The 16,855-nt window shown below is 45.1% G+C and overlaps 1 protein-coding gene across 2 annotated transcripts in view; it reads left to right on the top strand.

Moving 5' to 3' along the window:
- Positions 1-16,855, top strand: part of mrpl13 (mitochondrial ribosomal protein L13) — a 113,575-nt gene that overhangs the window by 44,309 nt on the left and 52,411 nt on the right. The window contains exon 5 of one of the 2 annotated variants that reach the window (XM_067981651.1): positions 9,033-9,119. The exons of the other annotated variant lie outside the window; for it this stretch is intronic. Coding sequence (XP_067837752.1) covers positions 9,033-9,119 — 87 coding nt within the window. The remainder of the gene's footprint in view (positions 1-9,032; positions 9,120-16,855) is intronic. 2 annotated transcript variants of the gene reach the window in all.

The raw sequence follows: 16,855 nt of genomic DNA on the forward strand, positions 1-16,855 counted from the left end.
TGTTGACAGTGCAGAAGGAGATGTGGGGTGGGGGCGGTGATGTGGCAGACGGAGTGTAGGGGAATGAGTAAGTGTACTCACTTTGGCTGACCTACTTAGGTCATTGCAGCGCCTCCTGCACTGTATGTAGGTGCGCGATATGTTGGTGGTGCAGGTGACCTCCTCTGCTACCTCGATCGAGCCAGGCCTTCTTGGTGGCAGAGGCAGGCTGCTTCCGCCCGCTGGGGGGAAGATCTCTGTCCTCCCCCTTCTCCTCACCCCATCCAATAATACCTGGAGTGAGGCATCATTAAACCTGGGAGCAGCCTTCCCCCTGGCCTGCTCCATGCTGTAATTTTTCCTATTTCCTGCAGCATCAGTCAGTGGAGGACTGCCCCTTTAAATAGGGCTCCTCCAGCTGACAGTCTATGCAGTCCGCCCGCTGCGCTGCTTTCCAGCGCGAAACCCGGAAGCACAGGTAAGTGGATCCAATTAGCCTGCGACTCCGTGCGGAGCACCCCGATTTCACTGGGCGCGTTACCCACGTGCCCAGTCGACCCCCCGCTGAGAACCTGCCGCCCTCCTAATATGGGGCCCATAAACTCTTTTCAGTAAACTCTATATAGTTGGCATAACAGATGTAAAAAGCTTGCAAGATTGAAACGTTGAACAAAGGAGAAAGCGAGAATACGTTCCTTTAAATTAATGACTTTCATTATTTCTATTTGTCTTAATTTCTCCTGTTAAGTTTAAAAAACATCCCTCTTGCTGCCTTCAGTGCTACTCACAAAAGACAAATATTTCAGTGTGATGGAAACACTCAGCAGTTCAGGTCAGACAGCATCTGTGTGGAGAACAGATGGGTTAACGTTTCGGGTGTAGTCTCGTCCAGTTCTGAAGAAGGGTCCACACCTGAATCGTTAACTCGTCTGTTCTCCCCACAGATGCTGACTGACCTGTTGACTGTTTCCAGCAATGTCTGTTTCTGTTAGTTTTTCTCTTGTTTCATTCTCTGCGCACTGTGTAAAAAGTCAAAGGATCCGTACAGATGTTGGGTAAATAAGTACATTGTCGATCCTTGCCTAGTTACTCGTTCTGGATTTTTTGTTTGTGTTCTTCTCAGTCTCCTGATAGAATTTATATGTGTGCTTTCTCCCTCTATTCTGACTCTCCAACTCTACAACAAATTAAATTCTTGGTATTTCTATTATTATTTCAGCTGAAAGAGCTTTTGGCAATATGTCAGCACTTCACTCACTTGAACAGGGTGTTGTTTTTCATTGAATCATCAGAGCCTTTAGGAACACTTGGTATCTTGTGCTTAAATTCATTAAAGCAAAAATGGGAGAAAGAAAAATAATTAGGGAGCACTGTGTATAGTTACTTCTAAAGTGCATTGACTATTAAATAGGAACGTAACATTCCCTAGTTTTGGGAAATCTTTTGAACCAAGGGAGTCAATTCAGGACAGTCACTTATTTTTATTTTTTGACAATTTTTAGTAATTGGCAGATGCTGTGCTTGTAATGTAGGATAATTTTTGATAATTGTTCTTTTATTGTACACATGAGCTAAATCCAGAGGTCCTTTTTCTCCAGTAATAAACATCCTAAGAAAGATTGCTGAAGTTTTTTTTTGAAAGAATGTAAGTGCTATATAGTGCAGTAAATTAACAAAAACACAACCTCGTTAAGTTATTAAAGCTTGTGGGAGAAAGTGTACAGCTTCTGCTGTATTAAAAACCATTTATCACGGCATGGGAAGACTGCGTGAATTCCGTACTGTCAGATGCTGACGTGAGCAAGAAGGGGGAAAAGGCGGAACATTTTATGAAAGCGTAGTGCAACCACAGCCTTTTTAAACGGTGAGATTTTTTTGCTTTAAAACTGCCCCCCTTTTCAAGAGCTATATCATTGCCCTTATGTGGTTTCAGAGAACCACCATACTGCTACTTTTTTGTATAAAATCTATTAGTTAATATAATCTGACTGAACAATGCACTGAAACGTTTCAATTTATGATGTGAGCATAAGCCAGACTTAAGCATTGGTCCGGAAATTGTGCTGAGCGGTAAACGGATGTCAGCCGCTGCTGGTAAGTAACTAACTCATCCACAAACACTTTCCGGGCATCTGGATGCCAACTTGCTTTAATTGAGACCTGCAAGAAGCCAGCGATGGTTCACAGGCTCTCTGAGTGGTGAGTGGGGAAAGGACCTCTATGTCCCCTCCACCAATCGGCTTGAAGCAAGCCACACTGAGAAGCAGGAAGTGAATCTTATTCACAAACTGCACAGAGTAAGAACCAGGAAATGTCAGATAAGATTAGTAAATGGACTACAAAATCAGATAGAGAAAGTGAAATAAAGAGAGGGTAAGATTAAAAGACTGAGATAAAAGAGACAAAGGAAAAGTAAAAAAAAAATGTAATTCTAATTTTTTTTTGATGAGCAAAAACTATTAAAATCGGGAGTAATCAGACTCCACGGGTCGATTTTAGGATGGCCAAGCGGGTGCGTTCGTGGTGGGGGGGGCTCCGAAAATTGGGGATTCCCGGGGCGGGACCGGAGCCCGGCTCCAACCCACCCACTTCCGGATTCCCCAGTGACGCACTTAGATGGGCGCACTGCCCCCGCACGCGGGACTCCCACCGGCAAGTAAAGCCAGCGGGATCCCACTTAAACCAATTAATTTGATAGTTCAGGTAGTTCGGAGACCTGATTTGGAGGATATTTTAGGAGGGGTGGGATTTTCATCCAAACTGAGCATGTTTTCCGTACTGGGGGAAACACTCCCAGTTGAAATGGACGTGTTGCAGCCACCAGCCTGTGGCAGCTGCAAAGGTCCATTTGACAGGTGGGGGGAGACCCTCACTCATTGCAGGAGGCCACTCTTGTCACTTTGGACAAAGTTTGGCCTGCACCACCCTCCTCCTAACACAAAAAATCACCAACTTGCACACTTACCCCGGTGTGCAGACACATTTACCTACCTTGCGGACCCCCTCAAAGTACATCTTCTGAATGGGGGCCACCATAGCTGCAGTCATGACCTCCTCGGAGGACGAACAGCATCACCAGCCTCGCCGTCCACCTCTGACACGTGGGGCTCCACAACACAGTGCTGTGACACATCCACCTGCACAGCAGGAGGGAGGGCAACCACAGAGAGAGATGCATCGCAGAAGGCACTACCCTCGCCACAGGGTCTACAGACTGAGGCTCAGCTTCCTGGACCTCTCTGAGGATCAGTGCACACAGAGGCTCAGAGTCACTCGACATGTAGCGTGGACATCTGCAGCCTCCTTGATGCCGAGCTGCTCCCGGCTGGCCCGAGCACCATCTTCTTACCTGTCGCTGTCAAAGTCACCACTGCCCTCAACAACTCCTCCGGATACCTCCAGGGTGCCACTGGGGACATCGCCGGCGTTTCTCAGTCATCTGCACAAAAGAGCCCTGCAAATACACCTACATCCACTCTGCAGTGACACAATGGGTGGCATCAGTTGTGGGTCTTCATGGTGATCCTCGGGAAAGGGAATTATTGCACAAGCCAGACAAGATTTGCAAAGACGTGGCAGTAGTGGTGATAACAAATTTTTATGGTTTTTTGCAAAACAAATGAAAGTAAATCAAAAACATAACATTTTGTCTTACACCCTTGTGCATCCCCTTTGTGCTCACAAAATCTTCGCCTTACACTACGGGAACCCCTACGTGGTGCTATCCCTGTGGCTTCAGTAGAGGTAGTGGCAGGTTGCTCTTGTCCATGCCCTGACTGATGAGATGCTTTGCGTGGACGTCCTCTGGGTTTCGGTGCCCATGAGGACCCCTCCGAAGACCTGTGCAGGGGCAGACTCGGCCACCTGGAGAGGGAGCAGCATTGCGGGTACTGGTTGAGAGGGGGGCAACAGGTGAGAGGTGGGAGCGCTTTGAGTGGCATCCCCACTTCTATGTCCCCTTTCACCATCATCCCTCTCCTTGCCCAGGCCCACATCACTCCTTCCACCCTGCTGGACGACAGTTTGGAGGACTTGTGTGAAGCCTTGGAAGGCCAGTTCTAAGGTATCTATCAGTCTGTTTAAGGTGGCAGAATGTTGCTCACCCTGAATCCAAACGGCCGTAGTCAGGGCCTGAATGGACTCATTGTTGAGCCGTGCTTGAAGCTCGATGGAGGCTAGCCTTTCCTCCATCGCAGACATTCCCGCACCTACCCGCGACACTATCTCAGAGATGCCTTCACGTCCTTGTGACAGTATTCCACTCATGCAGGAGTTGGACTCCTCCATCCTCTGTGCGATTGTGGAGAGTGCGCGTGGCAACTGTTACAGTACTTCGGCAATGTGCTGCTGGCCCTCGATGACTCTCCTTTTCATGGCTGGCCCCCAGGGTTCAGCATCTGGGTCCAGTTGAGCAGAACCTGGAGAAGAGTGCTCCCACTGACGCGGACTCTCCACGGCTGCCCCTGCCATCAGGGTCTGCTCGTGCTCACGTGCGTGGTGCCTCACCATGTGCAAGCCCAACTAAGTGAGGATGGGGACCCACCGAGGTGTGTGTATCTGCGCTGGTGGATGGCTGGCTTAGATGTGACGATGCCCCCTCCGAAGCCGGTAGGTCCTCTGAGGAATCGACCTTCGAAGTCACGGCGGTCGCAGATGGCTCTGCAAGAGAACAGAAAGCAATATTAAGCATGTGGACAGATGTCGAGGTGCTGCAGAAGTCAAGTGATGCTAAGATCATTCGCTATCATGAGTGCTGAGTGTTAGATTTCTGTCACCAGCCTCTTGTGCACTCCCAGTCTCGGCGTCCGCCACGGACAGGCACTCCAGCGTCCGGCTTACTTCCAATGCCTGCTGCTCCGCGTCTGTTAAGACCACCTGGTGTGGCAGGCCCCCTCCGGTCCTTGCCCTCTCCCGGGCATTCTGGCATCTCTTCTATCAAGGCAAAACACAGAGAGGCGTGATTGAGTGATGGTTGCATGGTGACCTGCTGCATGCATTGGTGTGGGTGGGGGTGAGCGTGAGGCAGATGCATGGGAGGGTGCGTGTGAGACATAGCCATGAGATTGTAAGGATTGGGTTGCGTGGTAGTGTTCGAATGGGAACTGGGGCGGTGAGTAAGTGCAGGCAAGGTGAGGATGATAGTTGAGTGGATGTGAGGAGTGATGCGAGAGTGTTGTGGTGGCAGTGCAGAAGGAGTTGTGTTGTGGTGGAGGTGATCTGGAAGACAGAGTGTGGGAGAATGCGTAAGTATACTCACTTTGGCTGACCTGGTTAGGTCATTAAAGCGTTTCCTGCACTGGACCCAGGTTTGGCACACATTGCTGCTGCTGCTGACCTCCTCGGCCACCTCCAGCCAGGCCTCCTTGGTGGCAGAGGGGGGCCACCTCCTCCCATCAGATGGGAACAGAATTTCCCTCCTACTCCTCACCCCATCAAGCAGCACCTGGAGTGAGGAGTCAGAGAACCTTGGAGCAACCTTGCCTCCGGCCGGCTCCATGCTCCAAATTTGATTCTTTTCTGCAGGAGGAGCATTGGAGGACTGCCCCTTTAAATAGGGCTCCTCCTGCTGACAGCCTGTGACGTGAGTGCACAGTGTGCCCACTGCGCAGGCCTGGAACTGGAAACCCGGAAGCACACGTAAGTACCTTCAATTAGGCTGCGATCGCGTCACCCATGCGCCCAGTCAACCACCCCCCCCCCTCCCCCACTCCGCTGCCAACCCGCCTCCCTCCTAATATCGGGCCCCACGTTTTTCACAGTTAATTTTCAGTGCCAGAAAGGTGGTTTGGCAGTCATTAATACTTATCACGCCATTAAAATTTGTTATGGACCTTAAAAAAAAAACCTCAGCGTACCTTTTTTTCAAGCGAGATTAGTTAGTTTCTAGTTGGGCAGGAAAGCAAGTTCACACTGGTCCATTGATTCCTGCCTACAATATCTGTTTAACACGAAGTTTGTCAAATCAGCAAGGAATCGGGAAGAGCAATTTCCGGATTTCCGCATTTGACTGCGCATGTGCAGTTGCCGGAACTTGCTCTTCGATTTGCCCATTAATAATGGTGAGCGCTGTTAGGCTCACCGTTATTTTACGAACAATTTCTGACCCATTGTGTTCATACCCTAATTTTGTTCTATCCAAATGCAGAAAATAGTGCAGTAAAGTTTCGGAAAGCATCATATTCACCTGAAAACTGTGTTGTAAATTTGTTCTTGAAAATTCTTAATTCTTGATCAGTAACTTTAAGTTTTGAGTATTGCTCTTCTATCTTTGTTCTCATGCTTAATTTTTTTTTAAAAATTATTCATGGTATGTAAGTGACACTGGCACGGCCACATTTATTTCCCATCTCTAGTTACCTTGAGAAGGCGGTGGGTGGGTCTCCTCCTTGAATCGTGCAGTCCTTGTGGCGAAGGATCTCCCACAATTAGTTAGAGAATTCCAGGATTCTGATCCAATAGCAATGCATGTCCAAGTTAGGATGATGCATGATCACAAGATCGGTGGTGATGGTGTTCCCACAAGATTGCTGCTGTTGTTCTTAATGGTGTTAGAGGTCGCAAGGGAGGGGGATGCTGTCAAAGTAACCTTCGTGAGTGCCTGCGGTTGTAGATCATACGTACTGCAGCCAAGTGTGCCAGCGGTGGAGGGGGCAGATGAGTCCAGTGGCAGGGGCACCAATCAACCAAACTGCTCGGCCCTGAATGGTGTCGAGCTTCTTGTGTGTTGTTGCGGGTGCACCCATCCAGGCAAGTGATGATAATTCCATCACACTCCTGACTTGAGACTTGTAGATAGTGGAGAGGCTTTGAGGGGTCAGGAGGTGAGCCACTCGTCACAGAGTACCTAAGCCGCTGCCCTACTCTTATAGCAATGGTGTTGATATGGCTGACCTGGTTCAGCTTCTGGTTAATAGTGGCCCCCATGATGTTGATGGTGGGGGACTCGGTGATGGTACCATTGAAAGTCAAGAGGGGGTGGCTGGGCTTTCTTTTGTTGCAGATGGTCATTACCTGGCACTTAAGTGCCGTGGATGTTACCTGCCACTTGTGAGCTGAAGTAATGGCTATGACCAGAGCGTCACCACCCCAAGTGGGAAGCGTTGGGGGGAAGAGAGTTGTTTTTGTTTTTCTAATAATTTCCTCCCCTCCTCTTTTCCCTCACCTACTGTCTGTCTCAGTTGTAGGTATTTAAATTTACCACAAAACACACCCTGTTTCTGAGAGAGGTCTTAGGGATTGAAACAAATAGAAATCTGTGGCACACATTTGTGAGGGCAGAAAGTCCTTCGAGTACTTGTGTAAATTTGACTCTTCCAGTTATTCTGCAACTGAAATCAGGCAATTTCTTTCTGACTCTCAAGGGGTGAGTTTCCATGGGGGTTCTCCCTTCTCTTCTACTGTAACTTCAGCGGAAGGTCTGCTGAAACCCCAGGAAAAGTATGTAAACTAAAGTTACAGCAGACGAGTGGGGAAAACCCCTGTGGAAATTCACCCCCCACAGTGGTTGGGGGCTGCATGCTGGTGGGGGAGTTTAACTGCACCCAGCCCACACCAACATCACATACAGGTAGCCCTAAGCAGCTCGCAATGCCTGCAGCCATTTTGTTCCAATTAGCCTGCCAGCATTTATAGCTAACCAGAGCAATGCCAACTGGGAGAGGGTTGAAACAAAAGCCTGGTTATCAGTGTGGAAAGAATAAGTTTAAAGGATGACTTTTTAACCTTTCATCCCTCCTTTTCTCCCTCCCTCCTCACCTTAATTAAAATTACAGGTGCTGTGCTCTGCTAGCTGTTGGTACCCCTGACATATATTTCATTTTACTTACTTACATCAGTGCCTCTACCCTCTTCTGGTGTCCTCATTCTGTCAAATACTGCTTCCTACCCTGGTTCTTCGAAGGTCCCTCACCATGCACTTAGTCTTCACAGGTTGGACAGGAAGTGTACAATTACACCACATCCCATGGCAATCTCAAAGTAGCACATGCACAGATCATGTTTATTCCCATAATACAGAGCACCAGACTTCATAGATAAATGTTTTCTGTACTGCTCTGCATTGTGGAATTAATAGACTACTGTCACTAGAATCGGAAAATTCATAAACTTGCTATTACTGCCATCCATCCCCAACATTGAGTCTGGGACAAATGTCCTTGCAGTTATGTCTATCGACAGGAGATTACTTAAGTCATTTAATGACCGATTCTTATGTTGTAATATTTCTTGATCCATTTAACAATAGTATAATTTAACCCTAGGCTGAAGGTAACCAGGCATTTAAAACAATATAGTTGTGCTGATAACTTATCAGTTATAGCCTCTTTGGGGATTTTCATCTACTTGCACTAGTCAAGTTGAACGGTTAAGGGCTGTTGCTAATCCTACCAGATTTGTAAAATGCTAATCGCCTAACTTGATAATGAGCCATGTTAAATTCAAATAAATCAGGTTGTTGCAACAGCAGTAAGTGTGAATGATCACCAGAATGTCAAATTATCCTTCATTGTCTCCATAATGTTGGGTTCAGATACCCTGTCTGAAACTTCATATATATCTCTCAGCCCTGCTGTCCTGTGTATTTGACTCCTTTTCAAACTATAACTTAAAAAGGGATTTTAAAATAACTCGTATCTAGATCCTTTCTTTCCCTGGAAAAATGGCCAAAGAATCTTGAAACGTAACAGTGCCTCATTTAAAGAAAACTTCACTCAGCTTTACAATGGAGGTTTAGGGAGAAGAGTTTAGAGCTTAACTACTCGAATCAAGAACTCGGTACAAGTCTGTTGTAAATTTTTATTTTGACCACTCAAGTGCATGTTTTTTCTTAATGAAATTGCAGATTTCTATAGAAGGCTTCACTTTTACTTTATTTGGAATCTTCTTTCAGTAATAATAATACTTGTCTCCTTGCATTTTCAATGGTAAATTAGGTTTTTTTTCTGATGGGTATTTTTTTTTCCTCTGTTCTATCTGTGACCACTATATCACTGGTCACGAAAGTGTATAATTAATCATGTGGTTGGACTTTCAATTGTGCACTTTCTGTACAGATTGTAAAACTGGCCATCTACGGTATGCTGCCAAAGAATTTGCATAGAAGAACCATGATGCAAAGGTTGCATCTCTTCCCAGATGTGGTAAGTGTAACCGGCATCAATTTTATTTTCTCTATTAAACATCCAAATTCAGTCGATGATGTTTCCTGTTACATAATCTCTCTCTTGTTGGGAGTGAATATATGCTCCCATTAGACATAAGCTGACAAGTTTGCTGAGAAGACTGTTCTGGGCTAAATGACCGATCTCAAAGTTTTACAAGTGTCTTAATTAAAAAGCCAGCTGTTCTTGTGCATTTTTAGCCCCCATTAGTCCATTTTTTTTATTGCAGCCCTGCCTCTGGTGATATAAACGAAGCAAAGTACATGCCTCTTGAGAGCAAAGTGCTGCTGGCAGCAAGCGTATCTGGACGGCTTGTACAGATCTTCCTCTGATATCGGGGTCACTTCCGCAATCGAAGATGTACACAGTTGCTTGTGAGAAGTTGCTCTAAGTTAGTCATTTTTTGAGGAGCATTTTTTAAAAAATGTACGCACGATTGGTTCTGGTGCTGCTGGCCGTCTCCAAACCTGTGCCGCAGTATGTAAAAACGGGAATGATTTCGTATTGTGGGCAGCCACGCTGGTGGAAGCGGCTCCACAATTTATAAATGGAGTGCAAAAGTAGTCTGCCCTGCTGTCGAGGGGGCGAGGGAAAGAGCAAGAAGCTGACATTTCACTCTGTTCTATTGCAAGCTAGTTTGAGCTGAGCAAAGACCACCCTTACTGCCAGTAAATTTCAGCAGCATCTGAAGTTGATTAGTCTGTTGACCCAGCAACTGAAAGACACGTGGCTGCAAGCGCTTATGTTCGTTTGAGGGGAGGAATAAGAATGTCAAAAACAAATTCAGAAACAATCGGTTTTCATTTCCTTTATTATATTCCAGCATATAGTACATATTTTGTGTAATGCTCCTTATGAAAATATTCTGTAATTGAAAACATGTATAAATGTCCTTCTCTGGAAAGGAACTTCAGAATTGAATGGACCTACGTTTAAAAAAAAATGCACATGATTTTTATTCCAGTGAACAGTTGTTGGACTTAAATTTTCATTAACAGTGAAAGAAATTGTTTGGGATATATTCTCCTGTCTGTTAAAATTCCATGCATTGAATATATTTAGAACTAGGCAGAAATACTGTAAGGATGACAGAAATTTGTTTCTTTGGATTCGCAAACACCTTTTCTTCATATAACACACAAGGCAATTGGGATTGTGCATAATTGTGGCTGCCATGCCTTCTTAAAGGACATTGTGATACCCCTGGAGAGGGTTCAAAGAAGAGCAAGGATGATTCTAAGATTTAGGGTTTGAGATTGTAAGGAGAAACTTGCAGAGTTGAACTTGTTTTCATTGTAGTAAAGATTGAAGGGAGACATGATCCATGTGTTTAAATGCTGAGATATAGGTGCCTATTTTACAGAAGAAAAGAAAGACCTGCATTTATATAGTGTCTTTCATGACATCAGGACGTCCCAAAGCCTTTTACAGCCAATGAACTACTTTTGAAGTGTAGTCACTGCTGTAATGTAAGAAACACAGCAGCCAATTTGCACAGAGCAAGCTCCCACAAACAGCAATGTGATGATGACCAAATAATCTATTTTTTAGTGATGCTGGTTGAAGGATAAATATTGGCCAGGACACCAGGGAGAACTCCCCTGCTCTTCTTTGAAATAGTGCGGTGGGATCTTTTGCATCCGCCTGAAAGGGCAGATGAGGCCTCAGTTTAACCTCTCGTCGGAAAGACGCCATCTCCGACAGTGCAGCACTCCCTCCGGACTGCACTCGAGTGTCAGCCTAGATTTTGTGCTCAAGTCTCTGGAGTGGGGCTTGAACCCACAACCTTCTGACTCCGAGGCGAGAGTGCTATCGCTGAGCCACGTCTGACATACAGGATGCACTGTAGCAACTCGCCAAGGCTTCTTCAACAGCACCTTCCAAACCCATGACCTCGACCACCTAGAAGGACAAGAGCAGCAGGCACATGGGAACAACACCACCTGCACGTTCCCCTCCAAGTCACAGCATCCTGACTTGAAAATATATCGCTGTTCCTTCATCGCTGGGTCAAAATCCTGGAACTCCCTACATAACAGCACTAAGGGAGTACTTTCACCACACAGACTGCAGCGGTTCAAGGCGGTGGCTCACCACCAGCTTATGAATGAATTTTTTTTAAATTGCGTGCATATGGCCATCAGGCAAAGGCTCAGCTGTGACCCTTTCAGTGATCAAATAGCCTGTTGACACTCGCAGTCTAGTTAGTAGATGGCTCAAACATGAAAAATGGCCACATAATCATGGCATCCGAGGAGATGTAACTCGGCAAGGATTCAACCTTCAGGAGAGGAGAGTAAAAGGGAAAATTGGCAGAAAAAAGGATCAAAAGAAAATGCTAAATCAAAGGGAATTCATCATTTCATTGCACCTCACTACACATGCACCCATTCTATATATCTGCAACATACAAGTGATGAAAGTATTCTTTTATTATCTAAAGGATAGAAACTATCCAAGCATTTAATAAAGTTAGGGAGCTGCATAAATAGTTCAGGAAGTTTAATGAGTTAATGCTTTGAAGTTTAATATATAATAAAAAAACTGCACTTGTTCATGAAGGTGTGATACTCCAGAATTAAGTTTGCTGCAGGGACTGGTACAACACCTTGCTCCAGTGCATTGACCTAATAACATGCCTCAATAGAGCAAGAACCACAAGTTGAAGTATTGTGACAAGGAAACTCTATCCCTATTAAATCCTTCATGTCTAGACACAGCTGTGGAATTACTCTACTTAACAAATAAACTGGCCACTAACGCAGCAAAACTTTTATGGCTAAATATTTATTTTGTTTGTAATTGCAATTGCTCCCAAGGGTTTGCCAATTTAAAAACTGCATTTACAAATTGATGATCCTTTAAGAAAATGCTTCCTGCGTTATTGTAGAATTTTTCTACTTCCAATTTTTAAATGCAAAAGAATTCTCATTCATACTGCATTACAGTCAAATGCCTGAAATTCCCAGGGCTCTCCTCCAGCAGTGGAGCGTGACCCCTGCCCACCATAGCCCAGAGCCGGAAAGCCTGCCCCAAATTCTCGGGACGTGATTGTCTTCATAGCCAGAGTGGGCCACCAGCGCCTGTAAGAGTGCATCAGCAACAGCCACCAACCCAAACCAAATCCACCCTCAGAGCAGAGTCCTCCAGAGGCGCAGATGGGTGAAAACATTTTTTTAAATGGAAAAATAATCTTTGACTCCCACTGGAGCCATTCCCACTTAAAAGAACAATTACTTTACTCTAGTTAAGGTTTACGATCTTCAGAAACATAGGAAAGGAAGTAGGCCATGCAGCCCCTCGAGCCTGCTCCACCATTCAGTTAGATCATTGTTGATCTGTACCTCAACTCCATTTACCCGCCTTTGCTCCATATCCCTTGATACCCTTACCTAACAAAAATCTATTTGTCTCAGTCTTGAAAGCTCCAATTGTTCCTAGTTTCTCAGCATTTAGAAAATACTGCTATTTATCAAACTTTGATCCTAAGTAGATGACTTCATGCTTACTCACATTGAACCCCATTTGCTATAGTTTTGCCCACTCATTTAATTTGTCTACGTTCCTTTGCAACCAGCTCCCTGTTAATTGTATCCATGATTTATATCATTTAGTGTTAATTGTATTCAGGTGGTATCAATTGGGAACTCACTTGTATCCATTCATAAGAGAGCTGATCTAGGGTGGGGTGGTGGTAATGTAGATCTCTGAGTAAAGGCTGGAAGCAACTGAAGACTTGGCTCTAGTGTTCTATCCTTCACCACCTGGCTATCCAGTTTACAACACTCCCATCGACACAACTTACTGTGCCTCCTAACTTGGTGTCATCTGAAAACTTGGGTATACAACTTTCTATTCCTTCATCCAAGTCATTAATAGATATGGTGAAAAGTTGAGGCCCCAGAGCAGATACCTGGGGAACACCACTTTTCACATCATGCTAATCAGAGTACGTACTCTTTATCCCCACTTTCCAACCCAAGTCAAAAGGCTACCTCCAATTCCGTGCGCGCTCATTTTTGCTAATCTTTTGTGCGGAACCTTATCAAATGCCTTTTGGAAGTCCATATAGATAACATCCATAGGCACTTCCTTATCTACCTTGTTAGTGGCCTACTCAAAAAGTTCAACTAGATTTGCCAGACATGATTTACCCTTAACACAGTCATGCTGGCTCTCTGATCAGCTCATATTTGTTACTCTATCGCTAATGACAGATTCTAGCAGCTTCCCCACAACTGATGTTAAACTGACAGGCCTGTATTTACCTGGTTTCTCTCTCCCTCCCTCCCTTCTTAAATAATGTGGCGATATTAGCAAATTCCCAATCTAATGGCACAATTCCTGAATCAAGAGAGCTTTGAAAGAGTATGACTAAAGCTTCTGCATTTTCCTCACCTACTTCTTTTAATCCCTGGAATGGAAACCATCAGGTCCAGGAGATTTAGCTATCCTAAGTCCCATTATTTTCTCCATTATCACTTTTTTTAAAACTTGTATTGACTCCAATGAGTTCTTCTCCTTGTTTTATTTTTAGTTTCCCTTCTATCGCTGGTATTTTATCCTCTTCCTCTGCTGTGAAAACAGATACAAAGTACTCATTTAATAAATCTGCCACTAACTTTGTTGTCTATCACAGTAGGCCTCAAAGGTACTCAATCCAGGTCTCAACTGACGTGAATTCTGCTGAGGCTTTTCCCCCAGGTGTAAATACGACTTACACCCTCTCCAGCCCCAAGAATCTTGGGGACAATGTTGCATGGGCAACCAAGAGACTTAGAGAAACAACAATAGATTTAATTTTTGATGGTGAAATATTACAGGGACGGTTGTAGAAAGTAAGAATTTTTTTTAAAGCAATGCTGTACCATAATATGATCATATTTGGGTTTGTGCCTGTTCCTCAATTTCAGCACACTGCTAGCTACCAAAAGTAGGAGCTATTTTCCATTCAGATATCTGAAATTTAGCATTAGCTACCAAAAAAAAAGGTGCTTACTGGTTATTGTTTTAAAAATTAAGTGGTATGCTCTCAGTGAAATAAAATGAGTTGCAATGATCCCTAAAACCTTTGCTTCTGTTCGAGTTGTTTGACTCAACCCCACCCCCCCCCCACAAATTCTTGAAATGCAACACCACAAAAATGGTGTGTTCTTTTTAGCACAAACATAATTTGAAGAATGCAAAGCTCAAAGACTTCCTGAAGACAGTTACTATAATGTTTTTACTCATCTCAGCACATTTTTAACCTCTCTTGGAAAAGCAAATCAATAGTTATTTGTGATTGCCTGCTGAAAATAAACTGTGTTTCATCATAACTTGAAGGGAAAATATCTGCAGGGCTAGGGAGCCAGAACAGGCTCGATGGGCCAAATGGCCGCCTCCTGTGCTGTAACCATTCTATGATTCTATGATAACCTTTCAACTTGTGCATCCTAGTGCTGTGGTAAGAAAATATTAGTTTTGACTGAGAAACAGTCAGCTTTCAAATCTAATAAATAGATCTGTTAATCACTGAGTGGCTACTGATGCAGTTTATTCAGTAAATGGATCAACTGTTATTGTGCAAACAATTGGTCAAGCGCAAAATAAACTGGGCAAACAAACATTAAGAGCAAAAGGCTAACTAAGGAAAGAGTAGGGTAAACTATGTGTGGAGGCGGAAGATATGGGTATGGTTCTTAATGAATACTTTGCATCTGTTTTCACAAAGGAGAGGGTTGATGCAGGGATTGAAGTTAAGGAGGAGGAGAGTGTAATATTGGATGGGATAAACCTAGCAAGAGAGGAAGTATTAAGGGGATTAGCATCTTTGAAAGTGGATAAATCACCAGGGCCCGATGAAATGTATCCCGGACTGTTAAAAGAAGCCAGGGAGGAAATAGCGGCGGCTTTAACAATCGTTTTCCAAACTTCACTGGATACAGGCGTAGTGCCGGAGGATTGGAGGACTGCTAACATTGTACCGTTGTTTAAAAAGGGAGCGAAGGATAGATCGAGTAATTACAGGCCAATCAGCCTAACCTCGGTGGTGGGCAAATTATTGGAATCAATTCTGAGGGACAGGATAAACTGTCACTTAGAAAGGCACGGACTAATCAAGGACAGTCAGCACGGATTTGTTAAGGGGAGGTCGTGTCTGACTAATTGAATTTTTCGAGGAGGTGACAAGGAGGATCGATGAGGGTAGCGCAATTGATGTAGACTACATGGATTTTAGGAAGGCTTTTGCCAAGTTCCCACGTGGCAGATTGGTCAAAAAAGTAAAGGCCCATGGGATCCAAGGGAATGTGGCAAATTGGATCCAAAATTGGCTCAGTGGCAGGAAGCAAAGGGTAATGGTCAACTGGTATTTTTGCGACTGGAAGGCTTGTTTCCAGTTGGGTGCCGCGGGGCTCGGTACTAGGTGCTTTGCTTTTTGTGGTATACATTAACGATTTGGACTTAAACGTAGGGGGCATGATTAAGAAATTTGCGGATGACACACAGATAGGCCGTGTGGTTGATAGTGAGGAGGAAAGCTGTAGACTGCAGGAAGATATCAATGGACTGGTCAGATGGGCAGAAAAGTGGCAAATGGAGTTCACTCCGGAGAAGTGTGAGGTAACGCATTTGGGGAGAGCAAACAAGGCAAGGGAATACACAATAAATGGGAGGATACTGAGAGGTGTAGTGGAAGTGAGGGACCTTGGAGTGCATGTCCACAGGTCCATGAAGGTAACAGGACAGGTAGATAAGGTGGTTAAGAAGGCATATGGAATACTTTCCTTTATTAGCCAAGGCATGGAATATAACACACGGAACAGCCATGGGGACAAAATTCGCACCCCAATACGCCAACATTTTCATGCACAAGTTCGAGCAGGACTTCTTCACTGCACAGGACCTCCAACCAACGCTATACACCAGATGCATCGACGACATTTTCTTTCTATGGACCCACGGCGAAGAATCACTAAAGAGACTACACGATAACATTAACAAGTTCCATCCCACCATCAAGCTCACCATGGACTACTCCTCAGAATCAGTTTCTTTCTTGGACACACGAATCTCCATCAAAGACGGGCACCTCAGCACCTCACTCTACCGCAAGCCCACGGACAACCTCACGATGCACCACTTTTCCAGCTTCCACCCTAACCACGTCAAAGAGGCCATCCCCTTTGGACAGGCCCTGCGAATACACAGGGTCTGCTCAGACGAGGAGGAACGCGATGGACACCTACAGACGCTGAAAGACGCCCTAGTAAGAACGGGATATGAAGCTCGACTCATCGATCGACGGTTCCGACGGGCCACAGCGAAAAATCGCATAGACCTCCTCAGAAGACCAACACGGGACGCAACCAACAGATTACCCTTCGTCGTCCAGTACTTCCCCGGAGCGGAGAAACTACGCCTGGTTCTCCGCAGCCTTCAACATGTCATCAATGACGACGTTCACCTCGCTATGGCCATCCCCACACCTCCACTACTCGCCTTCAAACAGCCACGCAACCTCAAACAGACCATCGTTCGCAGCAAATTACCCAGCTTTCAGGAGAACAGCGTCCACGACACCACACAACCCTGCCACGGTACCCTCTGCAAGACATGCCAGATCATCGACACAGATACCACCATCACACGAGAGGACACCACCCACCAGGTGCATGGTTCATACTCCTGTGACTCGACCAACGTTGTCTACCTCATACGTTGCAGGAAAGGAT

This window comes from Heptranchias perlo, chromosome 3, assembly GCF_035084215.1.
Source record: "Heptranchias perlo isolate sHepPer1 chromosome 3, sHepPer1.hap1, whole genome shotgun sequence".
Classification (NCBI taxonomy): Eukaryota; Metazoa; Chordata; class Chondrichthyes; order Hexanchiformes; family Hexanchidae; genus Heptranchias; species Heptranchias perlo.